The following is a 15924-nucleotide window of genomic DNA, read 5'->3' on the forward strand; positions in this document are numbered from 1 at the left end:
GTGCTTGGTGCTACAACATCGCTTAATTGCATGCTAATAATCATTGAAAAGACACTGTTAAAGAATCCTCTTACCATAACAATCGAAGCCCCGAGAATCATAAAGATCATGGTGTTACAGCTCGCATGCATCAGAAATCCCAAACCGACGGAGAGTCTGCTTCAATCCCCCGGTTTGATTGGTCAAGTGAGCCGCTAGCGTTTGGAAAAGGTCCGTGTAGAGGGGCGGCATTCATGGAGGCTTTCTTCGGACGTCTTCCTGAAAACACGAAACTCGAGCGGGGTCGCGGCTCCGCTCCCCTTTCTTCCAAATAAAGTTCCGGATCTCCCGTGTCCCTCGCTCCCTCTCTCCTGGGAAGGCGTGGTGTCTAATTCTCGGGCTCAGCTGTGAAAATGCTTGATTTTTATATGATCGTGTATTCAAGGACACTCGCGAATCATTCAAAATGCAAATAACAGCGAATTAACCCCGGAGGAAATGCGCTTTCCATCTCCTCATGTCTCCTTCCTTCACCTCAGTCCAGTGGCGGCGCGGACACTGACCCCGACCCCAATGCTGGCAATCGAAATAACGCAGTCTTTCTGAGCCGCGGTTATTAAAGGCTGCATCACTGTCACCACAAACACAAGCCCGGGGTGCTCTTCCATTGGGCTGGCTTTCACAATGGGGCGGCCGTCTTTGCTTTTGATTTTTAATGCAAGGGCCACAGAGTTTGATCGGGGTAGCTCTCCATTTTTCCTGTGAAAAACAAAATGATCACGTCCCCCTGTAAGATAAACGTGCCCCAGTAATGCGAGCGCCCCTCCTCTCCCTCCCTCTCTCCCTCTCTCTCTCTCTCTCTCTCCCTCTCTCTCTCTGTGACATTGCAGTTCACATTTGTATTCTGCACCATTCACGCTGGGCTGGGCTCCGTGTGTTCAGTGAACAGCTCATTCAAACACGGATAGCAAGGGGAGCGGGGAGCGGGGGGCGGGGGGGGGGGGGGGGGGGGGGGGGGGGCGTCGCGAAACCTCAATATGTGTACAAACGAAGCTAATGTGAACACAGAGGAATTATTTAAATGCCATCGCAATTGTAAAGCATTCACAATACAATGAGACAAGCACGCCCACAATGCTGCGCGCTTACACGAGAGCCCGAATGCAGTGGATCTTACTTCTGCTCGATTCTCTCAAATATTCATTTAGCAGCTTCCCCTCGCAACGCGTTAAAACGGGGCCAATTCAGTCAGTCAGTCAGGTCAGTGAGTCAGGTCAGTCAGGTCAGTCAGTCAGGTGAGTCAGGTGAGTCAGTCAGGTGAGTCAGTCAGGTCAGTGAGTCAGTCAGGTCAGTGACTCAGGTCAGTCAGTCAGGTCAGTCAGTGAGTCAGTGGGTCAGATATTGGAACCCTGGCTCGAGCCACCTGTGTGGGGTCGCAGGTCGCAGCGCGTGCCCCGAGGCGAGATCAGTGGAGCCAAATTCAATCAACAAAAAAAAAAAAGAAAAAATATGAAAAAAATAGAAATTCACATTAGTTGTCAGTTTTTTTTTAGCGTCGAGTATAATTGTAGCACGTTTAGTTTCCTATCGATGCATCCACGTACTCTGTAATGCATTTAAGGCTCGGCAGGCTGGGTATCGCACACCATAGTGTGTTCAAATAACAAAAATAAATAAATAAATACAACAATTAAAACAAAAATAATAATAATAAAACAAAAAAAAACCACAATGCCATAAATATCTTCAAACATCCTGCTAACCTTCCAACTGCAGCGTTGCCTTTGCGATATCTACATGTTCCAATGTTAAATCTAAAATAATTCTGTTCGTGTTAAGAGGTAAGAATTGATTTTAAATCTTTGACATCAAAACCACGCCTACAGTGCCGGTACCCCTAATGGGCGGTCACATGGCCACCAAACCACACGCACAGCTGATGTCAAAAACGCACAGACACACATTTTGTGTTTTTGTCAAGCTTTATTGATTTTTGGATCATTCCCAGAGTTACAGTTCATTATTCCTGACGTTATAATCCACAGCGACGCCCTCTGACGTCATGCTGTAACCTCCTGCCAAGGACATGCTGTGTCCGCGCAGGTTACAAACACAAGAACAAAATCTCTCATCTTAGATATTATTTATATTTATATATATATACACACACGCACTCGCACATCCTCACGGAATCGTTGGTATTCTTGTTAGAAACGGGAAAGCACTCCATATTTAGCTTTCTTTGAAAAATAAACTCAGGAGAGAGTCATTTGCAGCCAGGCGTTTGAACAATAAAGATGGGAACAAAATAAATGATACATCACTTGCCGTTCTCGACATTATTATTATTACACACCCTTTCAAAGATTAGGTTACATTTGAACTGTCTCTTTGAAATCGCATTGTTAAAACAACGACGCTGATGGACAGCTCCTGGTTTGATTCATAAAGGACATTTCAAAGCGCGTCCTCATTAAAGAAGCGTTCAACTGGCCCGCCCCTCCTCTCTTTAAAAAAACAACTGAAACTAAAGCATCAACGATTAACAAGAGGAATATCTGAAACCAATCTATCTATCTATCTATCTATAGGGGGGAAAACAAAACTAACGAAAGCAACACGGTCTCCTGCCTCGCTGCACCGGGGATCATCTCTGCCTCAAGGTGGCGTTCATTACGTAACTGAAGGATGGACAGAGCGCACGCACGCACGCACACGTCATTCTGTGGTTTCCTGTGCTGAATATTTCACTGATTAACCGCTAGAAATCTCTCTACAGACGCATCATCTTCCAGTTTCCACAGCGTGGGCACAGAAAGCTCTCTCGAGACTGGCACTGTTTTATAAACGGCTGTGGGGCTCTTCTGCTGTATTTAACTGTGTGTGTGTGCGAGTCTAAGTCTCTCCACTGCAAGACATTTTAAACACGGGGCTCTCTCCTGCTTAAATCAGACAAATAACAATAAAATGACAAAATCAGACGTGGGGATTATTACAAGCCCCCCGGTTGCATAGCAGTTGGCTGCAGGGTTTCCAACGAGTCGAGACACAGCTGCACCTTCCTGCCACCCAACGTGGCTACAAGGCTTCACGATGCTGCAGGCTGGGTCCACGTCTCCACACTTATCTGGGAGGAAGTTTATTCTGCCCCACAGACATGCTTCACCAGGGATGCCCAGAGACTCCCATTGCAGTTCAAGCCAGTCCTCGCTTCACCTTCAACTCTAAAAAGGCTTGGTGGCTCAGTGGTTAAAGAAAGGGGCTGGATACCAGGTTACCAGTTCCAATCCTCGCTCAGCCACTGACTCACTGTGCGTGTGTGACCCTGAGACAGTCACTTCACCTCCTTGCGCTCCGTCCTTCGGATGAGACGTAAAACAAACGAGGTCCGATTGGAAGCGACTCTGCAGCAGCAGATGTGATGCACAGCTCACCCGAGTCTCCAAGCTGTGTCAGTCATCTAGCAGACGTTTCTATCCAATTCACCATAATAATAATAATAATAATAATAATAATAATAATAATAATCTACTTCTACAGCAAAGAGCAAGGCAACTCCAGTCCCCAGCCTGGACTCTGTTCCTGGTTTTCCTGACACAGACAGACGGGCTTCCAGAGGACACAGGAGGAGACTCAATTAAAAACGTCATGGCTAGAACAATGGCCTGGACTGGAGCTCGGAATGGATTCTGACGAGAGCGGCTGGAGCTGCCCAGCCCTGGGTTAAACAGGCTCTAGTAGCAGGTCTGGTGTAAAACCTGTAATGGCTCTCACTGATCTGCAATCAGGAGTGATGGTAGCAGGGGGCGGGCGAGGGGGTTAAGGCTGGTTTTGGGGGGGGGAGGGGTCAGTAGAAGCAGACAGTGTGCAGGAAGGGGCGGCTGCTCTTCTCCTCAAACTCCTGCAGAAGCTCGTCCATCTCATTCTCCATGTCCTCCGTGTGCTGGATCTGAGAGAGGGGGAGGGAGGGAGAGAGAGAGAGAGAGAGAGAGAGAGAGAGAGAGAGAGAGAGAGAGAGAGAGAGAGAGAGAGAGGGGGGAGAGAAGAGACACAGAGAGAGTCACCTACTTGCATACTTATTTCATCAATTTAGGCCATTTATAAAAATAATAAAGTTGAAACAGTTTTAATGATCTCTCTTGTTCTGTGTCATTGATGGTGTTCTGTCACAATGTTATGACCTCTATTGTACTGTATTGACTGGGTATCGTGTATGCACAGCCGGGTCAGTCTCTATCGTACTGTATTGACTGGGTAGCGTGTGTGTACAGCCGGGGCAGTCTCTATTGTACTGTATTGACTGGGTATAGTGTGTGTACAGCCGGGGCAGTCTCTATTGTACTGTATTGACTGGGTAGCGTGTGTGTACAGCCGGGGCAGTCTCTATTGTACTGTATTGACTGGGTAGCGTGTGTGTACAGCCGGGGCAGTCTCTATTGTACTGTATTGACTGGGTAGCGTGTGTGTACAGCCGGGGCAGTCTCTATTGTACTGTATTGACTGGGCAGTGTATTCCTGCAGGCCGCTGTACTCACACACTGGCACATTTCACAGATGAGGAAGGCTCCCAGCGTGGCCTCCTCGTGGTTGTCCTGGATGTCCACGTTTATCACGTGCACCGGCTGGAAGCTCTCCTGCTCCCTCGAGTTCAGGTCTGAGACAGCGAGCGAAAGGAAGAGTCACACAGTCAGGGAGGTGGCACAGGACACGGCTCCAAGCTACCTGCTACGAAGGTGTAGACCCAGCCTCTTACCCTCCAGCCACTGGGTCTACACCCAGCCTCCCCCAGCCTCTTACCCTCTAGCCCCTGGGTGTAGACCCAGCCTCTTACCCTCCAGCCCCTGGGTATAGACCCAGCCTCTTACCCTCCAGCCCCTGGGTGTAGACCCAGCCTCCCCCAGCCTCTTACCCTCCAGCCCCTGAGTGTAGACCCAGCCTCCCCCAGCCTCTTACCCTCCAGCCCCTGGGTGTAGACCCAGCCTCCCCCAGCCTCTTACCCTCCAGACCCTTTGTGTAGACCCAACCTCTTACTCTCCAGCCCCTGGGTGTAGACCCAGCCTCTTACCCTCCAGCCCCTGGGTGTAGACCCAGCCTCCCCCAGCCTCTTACCCTCCAGCCCCTGAGTGTAGACCCAGCCTCCCCCAGCCTCTTACCCTCCAGCCCCTGGGTGTAGACCCAGCCTCTTACCCTCTAGCCCCTGGGTGTAGACCCAGCCTCCCCCAGCCTCTTACCCTCCAGCCCCTGAGTGTAGACCCAGCCTCCCCCAGCCTCTTACCCTCCAGCCCCTGGGTGTAGACCCAGCCTCCCCCAGCCTCTTACCCTCCAGACCCTTTGTGTAGACCCAACCTCTTACTCTCCAGCCCCTGGGTGTAGACCCAACCTCTTACCCTGCAGCCCCTGGGTGTAGACCCAGCCTCTTACCCTCCAGCACCTGGTCGTACACCCTCTCCTCGCAGGTCACCACCAGGTCGAACTGGTCCTTGCAGTTCTGGAAGCGCTCGGGCCGGGGCTTGATGCGCTTGTTCCGGTCCAGCATGTGAAGGATCCCGTTCTGGGTGTATCTGGAGCGAGCCGGGTCAAGGAGCAACTCCACAGCGTCGGAAACACAAACTGAGCCAGTCCACAAAACCACACCGAAATACCGACTATCATGGACAAGAGGAAACCAGAGGAGAGGTGCAGCCTGACCGGGCAGCTCAATTCATGATCAAAGAGCCTTCGTTTACAAAGGACAAGGCGAAGCGAGTGCTAAAAATGAAACTACCTTCTTAAACTGTGAATTTACTGCCAGACGAGAGCGAGAGAGAGAGAGACAGAGCGAGAGAGCGGAGAGTGCAGAGACAGAGCAAGAGTGGAGAGAGAGAGAGAGAGAGTGAGAGAGCAGAGTGGAGAGAGAGAGACAGAGCGAGAGAGCGGAGAGTGCAGAGACAGAGCAAGAGTGGAGAGAGAGAGAGAGAGAGTGAGAGAGCAGAGTGGAGAGAGAGAGACAGAGCGAGAGAGCGGAGAGTGCAGAGACAGAGCAAGAGAGAGAAGTAAGAGTGCAGACAGAACACAAGAGGGGAGAGCGAGAGAGCGGAGAGGAGTGCAGAGACAGAGTGAGAGAGAGCAGAGTGGAGAGAGAGCGAGAGACAAAGCGAGAGAGAAGAAAGAGTGCAGACAGAACACAAGAGGGGGAGAGCGAGAGAGCGGAGAGGAGTGCAGACAGAGCGAGAGAGAGGAGTGCAGAGAACAAGCTTCACTAGGCAACCATGAATAACTAATCCAGTTAGACTGAACTCCGCACTCCAAACTCAGCACCATTATTCACTTTAAACACTTCGAGAACCCCCCCGAAATACAATTCACTTCCTCAAAAACAAACGCATGCTTTAAATCATATAGACTAGCTGAGGGGATTTCTACTTTATCATTTGATATTAAAATATTGATTTCTGAAACAGGTAAAAATCGCAGCCTGCCAAGTGTTAGCGGTGCTTTGTGACACAAGCCCCTGGGGATTCAGCAACTGAGTGCAGTGAGGCAGAGAGGGGGTCTAGCTATACTGCAGTGAGGCAGAGAGGGGGTCTAGCTATACTGCAGTGAGGCAGAGAGGGGGTCTAGCTATACTGCAGTGAGGCAGAGAGGGGGTCTAGCTATACTGCAGTGAGGCAGAGAGGGGGTCTAGCTATACTGCAGTGAGGCAGAGAGGGGGTCTAGCTATACTGCAGTGAGGCAGAGAGGGGGTCTAGCTATACTGCAGTGAGGCAGAGAGAGGGTCTAGCTATACTGCAGTGAGGCAGAGAGAGGGTCTAGCTATACTGCAGTGAGGCAGAGAGGGGGTCTAGCTATACTGCAGTGAGGCAGAGAGGGGGTCTAGCTATACTCCAGTGAGGCATAGAGGGGGTCTAGCTATACTGCAGTGAGGCAGAGAGAGGGTCTAGCTATACTGCAGTGAGGCAGAGAGGGGGTCTAGCTATACTGCAGTGAGGCAGAGGGGGGGGTCTAGCTATACTGCAGTGAGGCAGAGAGAGGGTCTAGCTATACTGCAGTGAGGCATAGAGGGGGTCTAGCTATACTGCAGTGAGGCAGAGAGAGGGTCTAGCTATACTGCAGTGAGGCAGAGAGGGGGTCTAGCTATACTGCAGTGAGGGGGTCTTGCTATACTGTAATGAGGCAGAGGGGGGGGGTCTTGCTATACTGTAATGAGGCAGAGGGGGGGTCTTGCTATACTGCAGTGAGGCAGTGGGGTCCTGCTATACTGCAGTGAGGCAGAGGGGGTCTGGCTATACTGTAATGAGGCAGAGAGGGGGTCCTGCTACACTATAATGAGGCAGAGGGGGTCTTGCTATACTGTAATGAAGCAGAGAGGGGGTCTTGCTATACTGTAGTGCAAGACCTGGGAAAGATGTTCGCAATGGGGGGGGCAGTGTCACGGAGGCTCAGGAGTCAGGCTGTCTCACCGCAGAGTCATCACGAGGGAGACTCAGACCTGGGAAAGATGTTCGCAATGGGGGGGGCAGTGTCACAGAGGCTCAGGAGTCAGGCTGTCTCACCACAGGGTCGTCACGAGGGAGACTCAGACCTGGGAAAGATGTTCACAATGGGGGGGGGGGGGGGGGTGCAGTGTCACGGAGGCTCAGGAGTCAGGCTGTCACTGCAGAGTCGTCACGAGGGAGACTCAGACCTGGGAAAGATGTTCACAATGGGGGGGGCAGTGTCACGGAGGCTCAGGAGTCAGGCTGTCTCACTGCAGAGTCGTTACGAGGGAGACTCAGACCTGGGAAAGATGTTCACAATGGGGGGGGGCAGTGTCACGGAGGCTCAGGAGTCAGGCTGTCTCACCGCAGGGTCGTCACGAGGGAGACTCAGACCTGGGAAAGATGTTCACAATGGGGGGGGGCAGTGTCACAGAGGCTCAGGAGTCAGGCTGTCTCACCGCAGGGTCGTCACGAGGGAGACTCAGACCTGGGAAAGATGTTCACAATGGGGGGGGGGGGGGCAGTGTCACGGAGGCTCAGGAGTCAGGCTGTCTCACCGCAGAGTCGTCACGAGGGAGACTCAGACCTGGGAAAGATGTTCACAATGGGGGGGGCAGTGTCACGGAGGCTCAGGAGTCAGGCTGTCTCACCGCAGGGTCGTCACGAGGGAGACTCAGACCTGGGAAAGATGTTCACAATGGGGGGGGCAGTGTCACGGAGGCTCAGGAGTCAGGCTGTCTCACCGCAGAGTCGTCACGAGGGAGAACAGTTAAGATGAAGCGCGGGGCTGGGGGTGAACATGCAAACAGCCACGGCTTGAAATGCACTGCTGAGTGTTTCTCTCCTCTCATCCACAGGGACCACGGGGGGGGGGGGGGGGGGGGGGGTAGATTTATTTACTGCGATACGGGTAGAACTCCCCCCCCCCCCAAAAAAAAACGAAAAAAAAAAAAAAAAACTCCTCAAAGTGAAAGAATATCTGAAAGTGAAAATAAACGGCCCGTCCCAGCGTTACTAAAACAAGCTCCAGTGACTGAGCCATGGAAAAGACCTTTAACTTTCAGAAACAGAAGGGAAACGGCATGTGCTTGTGAGACGCAGCCAGCCGGCACAGACCGTGAGATACTGCAGTGAGGCATGAAGCTGTGGTGCCCACTATACAGACCAGGGGAGCCAGGCTCCAGTCCTGGAGGGCTGTGCCGCTCCAGGTTTTACAGGAACACCTAATGAACTGCTGTAGACCTGGATGGGGCTCACTGAACTAATGAAACCATTGAGAAGAGGGTTGGAGCAAAGACGTGGACTGGATTAGCCACCGCTGCCTGACCCCAATGAGACAGACACAATGGTACAGGATTAGGGGTGCAGTGCTGGACTGTGCCCCTTTCTTTACATTGTGTATCGCATTGTAATAGAGGTATGTATCGGGATACCAGACCACAAGCACAGGCTGCAGCTCACCCAACGGTTACTGAATGATGAATGTGTGTGTTCTAGCTGGTGTGATGAACACACACTCTCTCTCAGTGAGGGTCTGTTAACACAAGGCTCGCTCATTAAACACCCGTCTGATCTGATGCTGGAAGTACCCAATCAGGAGCCCTCTCTCATCACCACCTGCGTATGCACGGGTACAGCTCTGGACATGACCGCTCGCAAACCCGTTCAAACCATCCCTTCAGAATCACAGGATCAATGAACACCATGACCACCACGCAGGTCTGGAAGACTTTATTCTCCAGGTTCATCACATTGCAAACAAGACACAGGACAGGCGGGGAATGAAAACAGCCCCCCAGGGCTAGAGCCTTCCTGCAGACCCCCTCCCCGAGACGGAGCCGCACGCGCACACACACACCCTCCCCGAGACGGAGCCGCACGCACACACACACAGACCCCCTCCCCGAGACGGAGCCACCCGCACACACACAGACACACACGCACATAGACCCCCTCCCCGAGACGGAGCCACCCGCACACACATACACAGACCCCCTCCCCGAGACGGAGCCGCACGCACACACACACACAGACCCCCTCCCCGAGACGGAGCCGCACGCGCACACACACACCCTCCCCGAGACGGAGCCGCACGCACACACACAGACCCCCTCCCCGAGACGGAGCCGCACGCACACACACACACACACACACACACAGACCCCCTCCCCGAGACGGAGCCGCACGCACACACACACAGACCCCCTCCCCGAGACGGAGCCGCACGCACACACACACAGACCCCCTCCCCGAGACGGAGCCGCACGCACACACACAGACCCCCTCCCCGAGACGGAGCCACCCGCACACACACAGACGCACATAGACCCCCTCCCCGAGACGGAGCCACCCGCACACACACACAGAGACCCCCTCCCCGAGACGGAGCCACCCGCACGCACGCACACACAGCTCCACACACACACACAGCTCCACGCACGCACACAGCTCCACAAACACACGCACGCACAGCGCCACACAGACACACAGCTCCACACACACAGCTCCACGCACGCGCACGCACACACAGACCCCCTCCCCGAGACGGAGCCACCCGCACACACACACACAGCTCCACACACACACACACACACACACACAGCTCCACGCACGCACACCTCCACGCACGCACACCTCCACAAACACACGCACGCACAGCGCCACACAGACACACAGCTCCACACACACACAGACCCCCTCCCCGAGACGGAGCCACCCGCACACACACACGCACACAGACCCCCTCCCCGAGACGGAGCCACCCGCACGCACACACAGCTCCACACACACACAGCTCCACGCACGCACACCTCCACGCACGCACACGCACAGCGCCACACAGACACACAGCTCCACACACACGCATGCACAGCGCCACACACACACAGACCCCCTCCCCGAGACGGAGCCACACACACACGCACACAGACCCCCTCCCCGAGACGGAGCCACACGCGCACACACACACAGCTCCATGCACGCACGCACGCACACCTCCACAAACACACACACATGCGCAGGCACAGCGCCACACGCACACGCACACACACACAGCTCCATGCACGCACGCACACACACACAGCTCCACACACACAGCTCCATGCACGCGCGCACACACACACAGCTCCACACACACACACACACACACACACACACACACACACACACACACACAGTACAAGTGCTAGACATGGAATTGCTGTGCTTACTTGGCCAGTCTTCCAGCTTCACGCATCTTCACAGCGCTGCCCTGCAGACTCTCCCCACCAGACACTTCCAGGGAGCACTTTCCATGTGTCACATTTTAATTATAAAACAAAAGAAACTGTGAACTTAAATATACAGAACAATATTTCACTTTGGGTGAGAAGCACTGGATAGATTGAATTACATACATACATACATCACACACACACACACACACCTGCTTTACTGCTATTCTGACGACCGTCTCTACTCTCCCTCTGTAAAAACCAGGTCCGACCAGCACTCAGGAATGGGCTTACTGGTTAACCATGAGCTCCCAGTGCGGACTGGCCAGCACAAGCTACAAGGAGTCAGGAGATCCACACCTCACCCCTCCTGCGCAGGGAATACATTCCCAGCTAGAGTCAGGAGATCCACACCTCACCCATCCTGCACTCTGCTACAGAGGGCACTAAAACAGACCTGCAAGTAAAACTCATCCCCAGGAAGCGTGTCTTTATTGAAGACTAGGCGTTCAAACAAGTCTAAATCTATTACCAAGTTCAGACTACTGTAGCAACAAACCTGCATACTGGTGAACAGAGCCTGTCTCATGACACATTCAACGCAAGCACAGCAGCTGTCCACGACGCGCGCGTACTGGAGAGGTTGTTATTCCTCATCCTCTTCCTACCAGCCCCGTTTCTAATGCAGTGCCGATCATCTTTACACTGCTGTGTTTACAACAGGAACGCTGCTCCTAACGCAGCGTGTGCGCTACACCATGACGGGTGAAGCTGCATCTCGCCTCCCACGCGGGCTCACAATACCGACGCTGCTTTCATTCTCTAGCTCTCGCGTTCGCGGCAGCGTTGTTGCTCGGAGCCTCTATTTATTTGTTTAAAACGGAGATCAAGTCGCTGGCGGTCATTTGAATCCAGGAGGTTAAAGGAGCAACGTGCTGAAGTTGAAAGGACTCTCAAGACGTCTGGTGGTGCATCTCAGTAAGACGTTTAATTTATTTTTTTCTTCAACATGGATTTCCCAAGAATGATCCGAGACTAACAGCTTGGATTGGGGAGAACGCAGAAAAAAGGGATATATAAATTAAACGGTGAAGTATTTTATTTTTTTAACTCCCATTTAAATGTAACCGCTTTCAAACAGACACCTCCTCTCAGCACCCCTCAGTTTGGAAGCGAGGCATCAGCGAGGTACCAGCGCCCCTCAAACTGCAGGAAACCTCCTCAAGTGAAAGACATGTTTGCCCATGTATTTAAAACACACCCACACAGACCCATTCACACACCCACTCACAATCTTACACCCACTGGGTACCCCTGTCACCGAGTCCCACACATTTACTGCACGCCTCCTTTAAACTTGCAACGAGATCACCTGTATAATGCAAAAAAATAAGAGAAAAACAATCACTTTGACTCCTTCTGTTTGCTCAATTCCTCCCCCAGTGGACACAAGAAACTGCAGAGAGCTCCTAACACTGCTGCAGAGGGAGAGGCAGAGAGAGAGCTAGCCTGGCCTCCCTGCCTCCCCTCCAGGGAACACTGCTGCAGAGGGAGAGGCAGAGAGAGAGCTAGCCTGGCCTCCCTGCCTCCGCTCCGGGGAACACTGCTGCAGAGGGAGAGGCAGAGAGAGAGCTAGCCTGGCCTCCCTGCCTCCGCTCCGGGGAACACTGCTGCAGAGGGAGAGGCAGAGAGAGAGCTAGCCTGGCCTCCCTGCCTCCCCTCCAGGGAACACTGCTGCAGAGGGAGAGGCAGAGAGAGAGCTAGCCTGGCCTCCCTGCCTCCCCTCCGGGGAACACTGCTGCAGAGGGAGAGGCAGAGAGAGAGCTAGCCTGGCCTCCCTGCCTCCCCTCCAGGGAACACTGCTGCAGAGGGAGAGACAGAGAGAGAGCTAGCCTGGCCTCCCTTCCTCCGCTCCGGGGAACACTGCTGCAGAGGGAGAGGCAGAGAGAGAGCTAGCCTGGCCTCCCTGCCTCCCCTCCAGGGAACACTGCTGCAGAGGGAGAGGCAGAGAGAGAGAGCAAGCCTGGCCTCCCTGCCTCCCCTCCAGGGAACACTGCTGCAGAGGGAGAGGCAGAGAGAGAGAGCTAGCCTGGCCTCCCTGCCTCCCCTCCAGGGCACACTGCTGCTGGCTGGCTGGCTGGGAGGGGATACAGTTCCTTGTCTTTCTTAACGAGGTCGTTGTACATCTGCTCGTATGTGGTTTTGAAGTCGTAGACGTTGGGCTTGTCTGGGGCCGGTCCGGGCAGCTTCACATGGGAGCCAGTTCCAAACGAACGCACGCTGAATCCTCGCTTACTGTAGACGACACAAAACAAACACACAAACACACACAGGGTTACAAACGCGGGAAGCTCTGAATCTACATGGATTCACAGTGTACTTTACAGCATGTCAGAAATGGAAATAAAGACTCCCATCGCACAGCCGTTTGATCCATTCCTGGTTTTAATAAAGACACACGACGGCTAATCAAGCAGATATAAAAACCTGCAATGAGCGACTCTGCTCTGAAACAGGAATCTTATTTCCATGCCTGGCTAAGGGAACGGTCCCCAAAGAAAACATTTACAGCAATTGCAATTTATACTTGACCAGCAGGTGGCACAGTGCACGTGATTTTACCTTTAATTAAGGATTAAGAACATAAGAAAGTTTACAAACGAGAGGAAGGCCATTCGGCCCATCTTACTGATCCCAGAATCTCATCAAGCAGCTTCTTGAAGGATCCCAGGGTGTCGGCTTCAACAACATTACTGGGGAGTTGATTCCAGACTCCAACAATTCTCTGTGTAAAAGGGTCTCCTATTTTCTGTTCTGAATGCCCCTTTATCTAATCTCCATTTGTGACCCTTGGTCCTTGTTTCTTTTTTCAAGTTGAAAAAGTCCCCTGGGTCGACATTGTCAATACCTTTTAGGATTTTGAATATTTTAATCTCACTATATATCTGAGCATCTTGTAGGCCTTTTTTTATAGCTTCCCCACATTGTCTAGATGAAACATTTCTGAGTCAACATAAACTCCTAGGTCTTTTTCATAGTTCCCTTCTTCAATTTCAGTATCTCCCATATGATATTTATAATGCACATTTGTATTGCCTGCGTGCAATACTTTACACTTTTCTCTATTAAATTTCATTTGCCATGTCTGCCCAGTTCTGAATGCTGTCGAGATCATTTTGAATGACCTTTGCTGCTGCATCAGTGTTTGCCACTCCTCCTATGTTTGTGTCGTCTGCAGATTTAACAGGTTTATTTACTATACCAGAATCTGAGATTGAACGGAAGAGAACATTTATAATGAAATGAAACAAGCGTCTCAAAATGAATCCTTGAACAGTAAAAAATATTACATTCCACTGAGAGCAACTTGATATTGAACAGTCTGTGGCCATGAACTCCTACTGCACAGCCGCGTCACCCAGCCCACACTTTACTGCGGGCTTGATCAGCGCCGGCGGACAGGGAACAAGCTCAGGGGTGTCGGACTAAACTCAGGAAAACGAGGTTTACACAAACTAGCGGGGCGCCTCTTTGTAGAGTTGAACTGTTTTTGTTTGCGACTCCATTAATGTTACACCGTGGATCGTGTGCAATAAGGAAGCACGCATTTTAATCACAGCGCAAGGCGTGCCTGAATACCGGTCCTGTAATTACAACACAGGCGAGTCAAACTAAGAACGGCGTTAAACGCGACGGTAACAACGCCGTCCCACAAACAAACACAGAAAACCACCGGCTTGGGCCTCAGCACAGCTCGTTGTTCGACCGCCGTGATTAAATTAGACTAAAGCACTTGCATACGAACACCAGGCAGCCCCCTCTTAACATTATGAATCTCCCAACGCCGAAACACGGCGCCGTTACCCGAACCCGTCCCGAATAGAATAAAACCCGAGCAGCGCCACAGCAGGGCCGGGCCCCTCTGCGGCGTGGCTTGTGTTTGTAAGCGGCGCTCGTCTCCGCGCAGGCCGGGTGTCGGTACCTGAGGATGCCGTGCGCTTCCATGCTCCGGTTCTGATTGCTCGAGCACACCACCGCCACTCGCAGCGGATGAGACGGCATCGTCGGGGCGGCTACTGCTCTTTAACGCAACCTTAGCGACGTTCTAGAAAGAAAACAAATAGATAATAAATATCAACTTCAACAGACACTAAACCGACACGACCGCAGCCTCCGACTGCTTCTTCGTGAGTGGACTCTAAAATGGCCGCTGGTGGGACGTCACAACCGCACGGGGCGGGGGCTGCGGCCGGGAGGCGTGGTTTGGCTCCCAGGAATGACCAATCGCAGTGCGAGGCTAGGCTCCCCTCTCACGTGATACGGGTCTTGCTTGTTGTGTCGCTGGAAACAGCCTTTGACCCGAAACGATGGCGGTTCACAGCGGGGCTGTGCAGTGGCTTTCAATGCAGAGCCTTTTTATGTGGACACGTTTGCCCTCTAGTGGATACCTGCGCGTCATCGCACCTATTTAAATAAGAATACAAAAACATCATGACGCGCTCCGAGTCACACAGAGGCGTGACGCAGGGTCACGGTGGACTGGACAGTGACGCGCTCCGAGTCACACAGAGGCGTGACGCAGGGTCACAGTGGACTGGACTGGACAGTGACGCGCTCCGAGTCACACAGAGGCGTGACGCAGGGTCACGGTGGACTGGACTGGACAGTGACGCGCTCCGAGTCACACAGAGGCGTGACGCAGGGTCACAGTGGACTGGACTGGACAGTGACGCGCTCCGAGTCACACAGAGGCGTGACGCAGGGTCACGGTGGACTGGACTGGACAGTGACGCGCTCCGAGTCACACAGAGGCGTGACGCAGGGTCACGGTGGACTGGACTGGACAGTGACGCGCTCCGAGTCACACAGAGGCGTGACGCAGGGTCACGGTGGACTGGACTGGACAGTGACGCGCTCCGAGTCACACAGAGGCATGACGCAGGGTCACAGTGGACTGGACTGGACAGTGACGCGCTCCGAGTCACACAGAGGCGTGACGCAGGGTCACGGTGGACTGGACTGGACAGTGACGCGCTCCGAGTCACACAGAGGCGTGACGCAGGGTCACAGTGGACTGGACTGGACAGTGACGCGCTCCGAGTCACACAGAGGCGTGACGCAGGGTCACGGTGGACTGGACTGGACAGTGACGCGCTCCGAGTCACACAGAGGCATGACGCAGGGTCACAGTGGACTGGACTGGACAGTGACGCGCTCCGAGTCACACAGAGGCGTGACGCAGGGTCACGGTGGACTGGACTGGACAGTGACGCGCT

At 53.1% G+C, this 15924-nt stretch overlaps 1 protein-coding gene across 1 annotated transcript; it reads right to left on the reverse strand.

Moving 5' to 3' along the window:
• Window positions 1–1942: 1942 nt before the first annotated feature.
• Window positions 1943–14847, reverse strand: LOC117968611 (RNA polymerase II subunit A C-terminal domain phosphatase SSU72). Its single transcript, XM_059020190.1, has 5 exons — window positions 14631–14847; window positions 12800–12943; window positions 5401–5540; window positions 4515–4633; window positions 1943–3928 (listed from the first exon to the last, which is right to left on the reverse strand). The coding sequence occupies exons 1-5, from the start codon at window positions 14708–14710 to the stop codon at window positions 3827–3829; spliced, it is 585 nt and encodes a 194-aa protein (XP_058876173.1). The 5' UTR covers window positions 14711–14847; the 3' UTR covers window positions 1943–3826.
• Between the last annotated feature and the right edge of the window lie 1077 nt (window positions 14848–15924).

Source organism: Acipenser ruthenus, unplaced genomic scaffold (assembly GCF_902713425.1).
Source record: "Acipenser ruthenus unplaced genomic scaffold, fAciRut3.2 maternal haplotype, whole genome shotgun sequence".
In the NCBI taxonomy this organism is placed as follows: Eukaryota; Metazoa; Chordata; class Actinopteri; order Acipenseriformes; family Acipenseridae; genus Acipenser; species Acipenser ruthenus.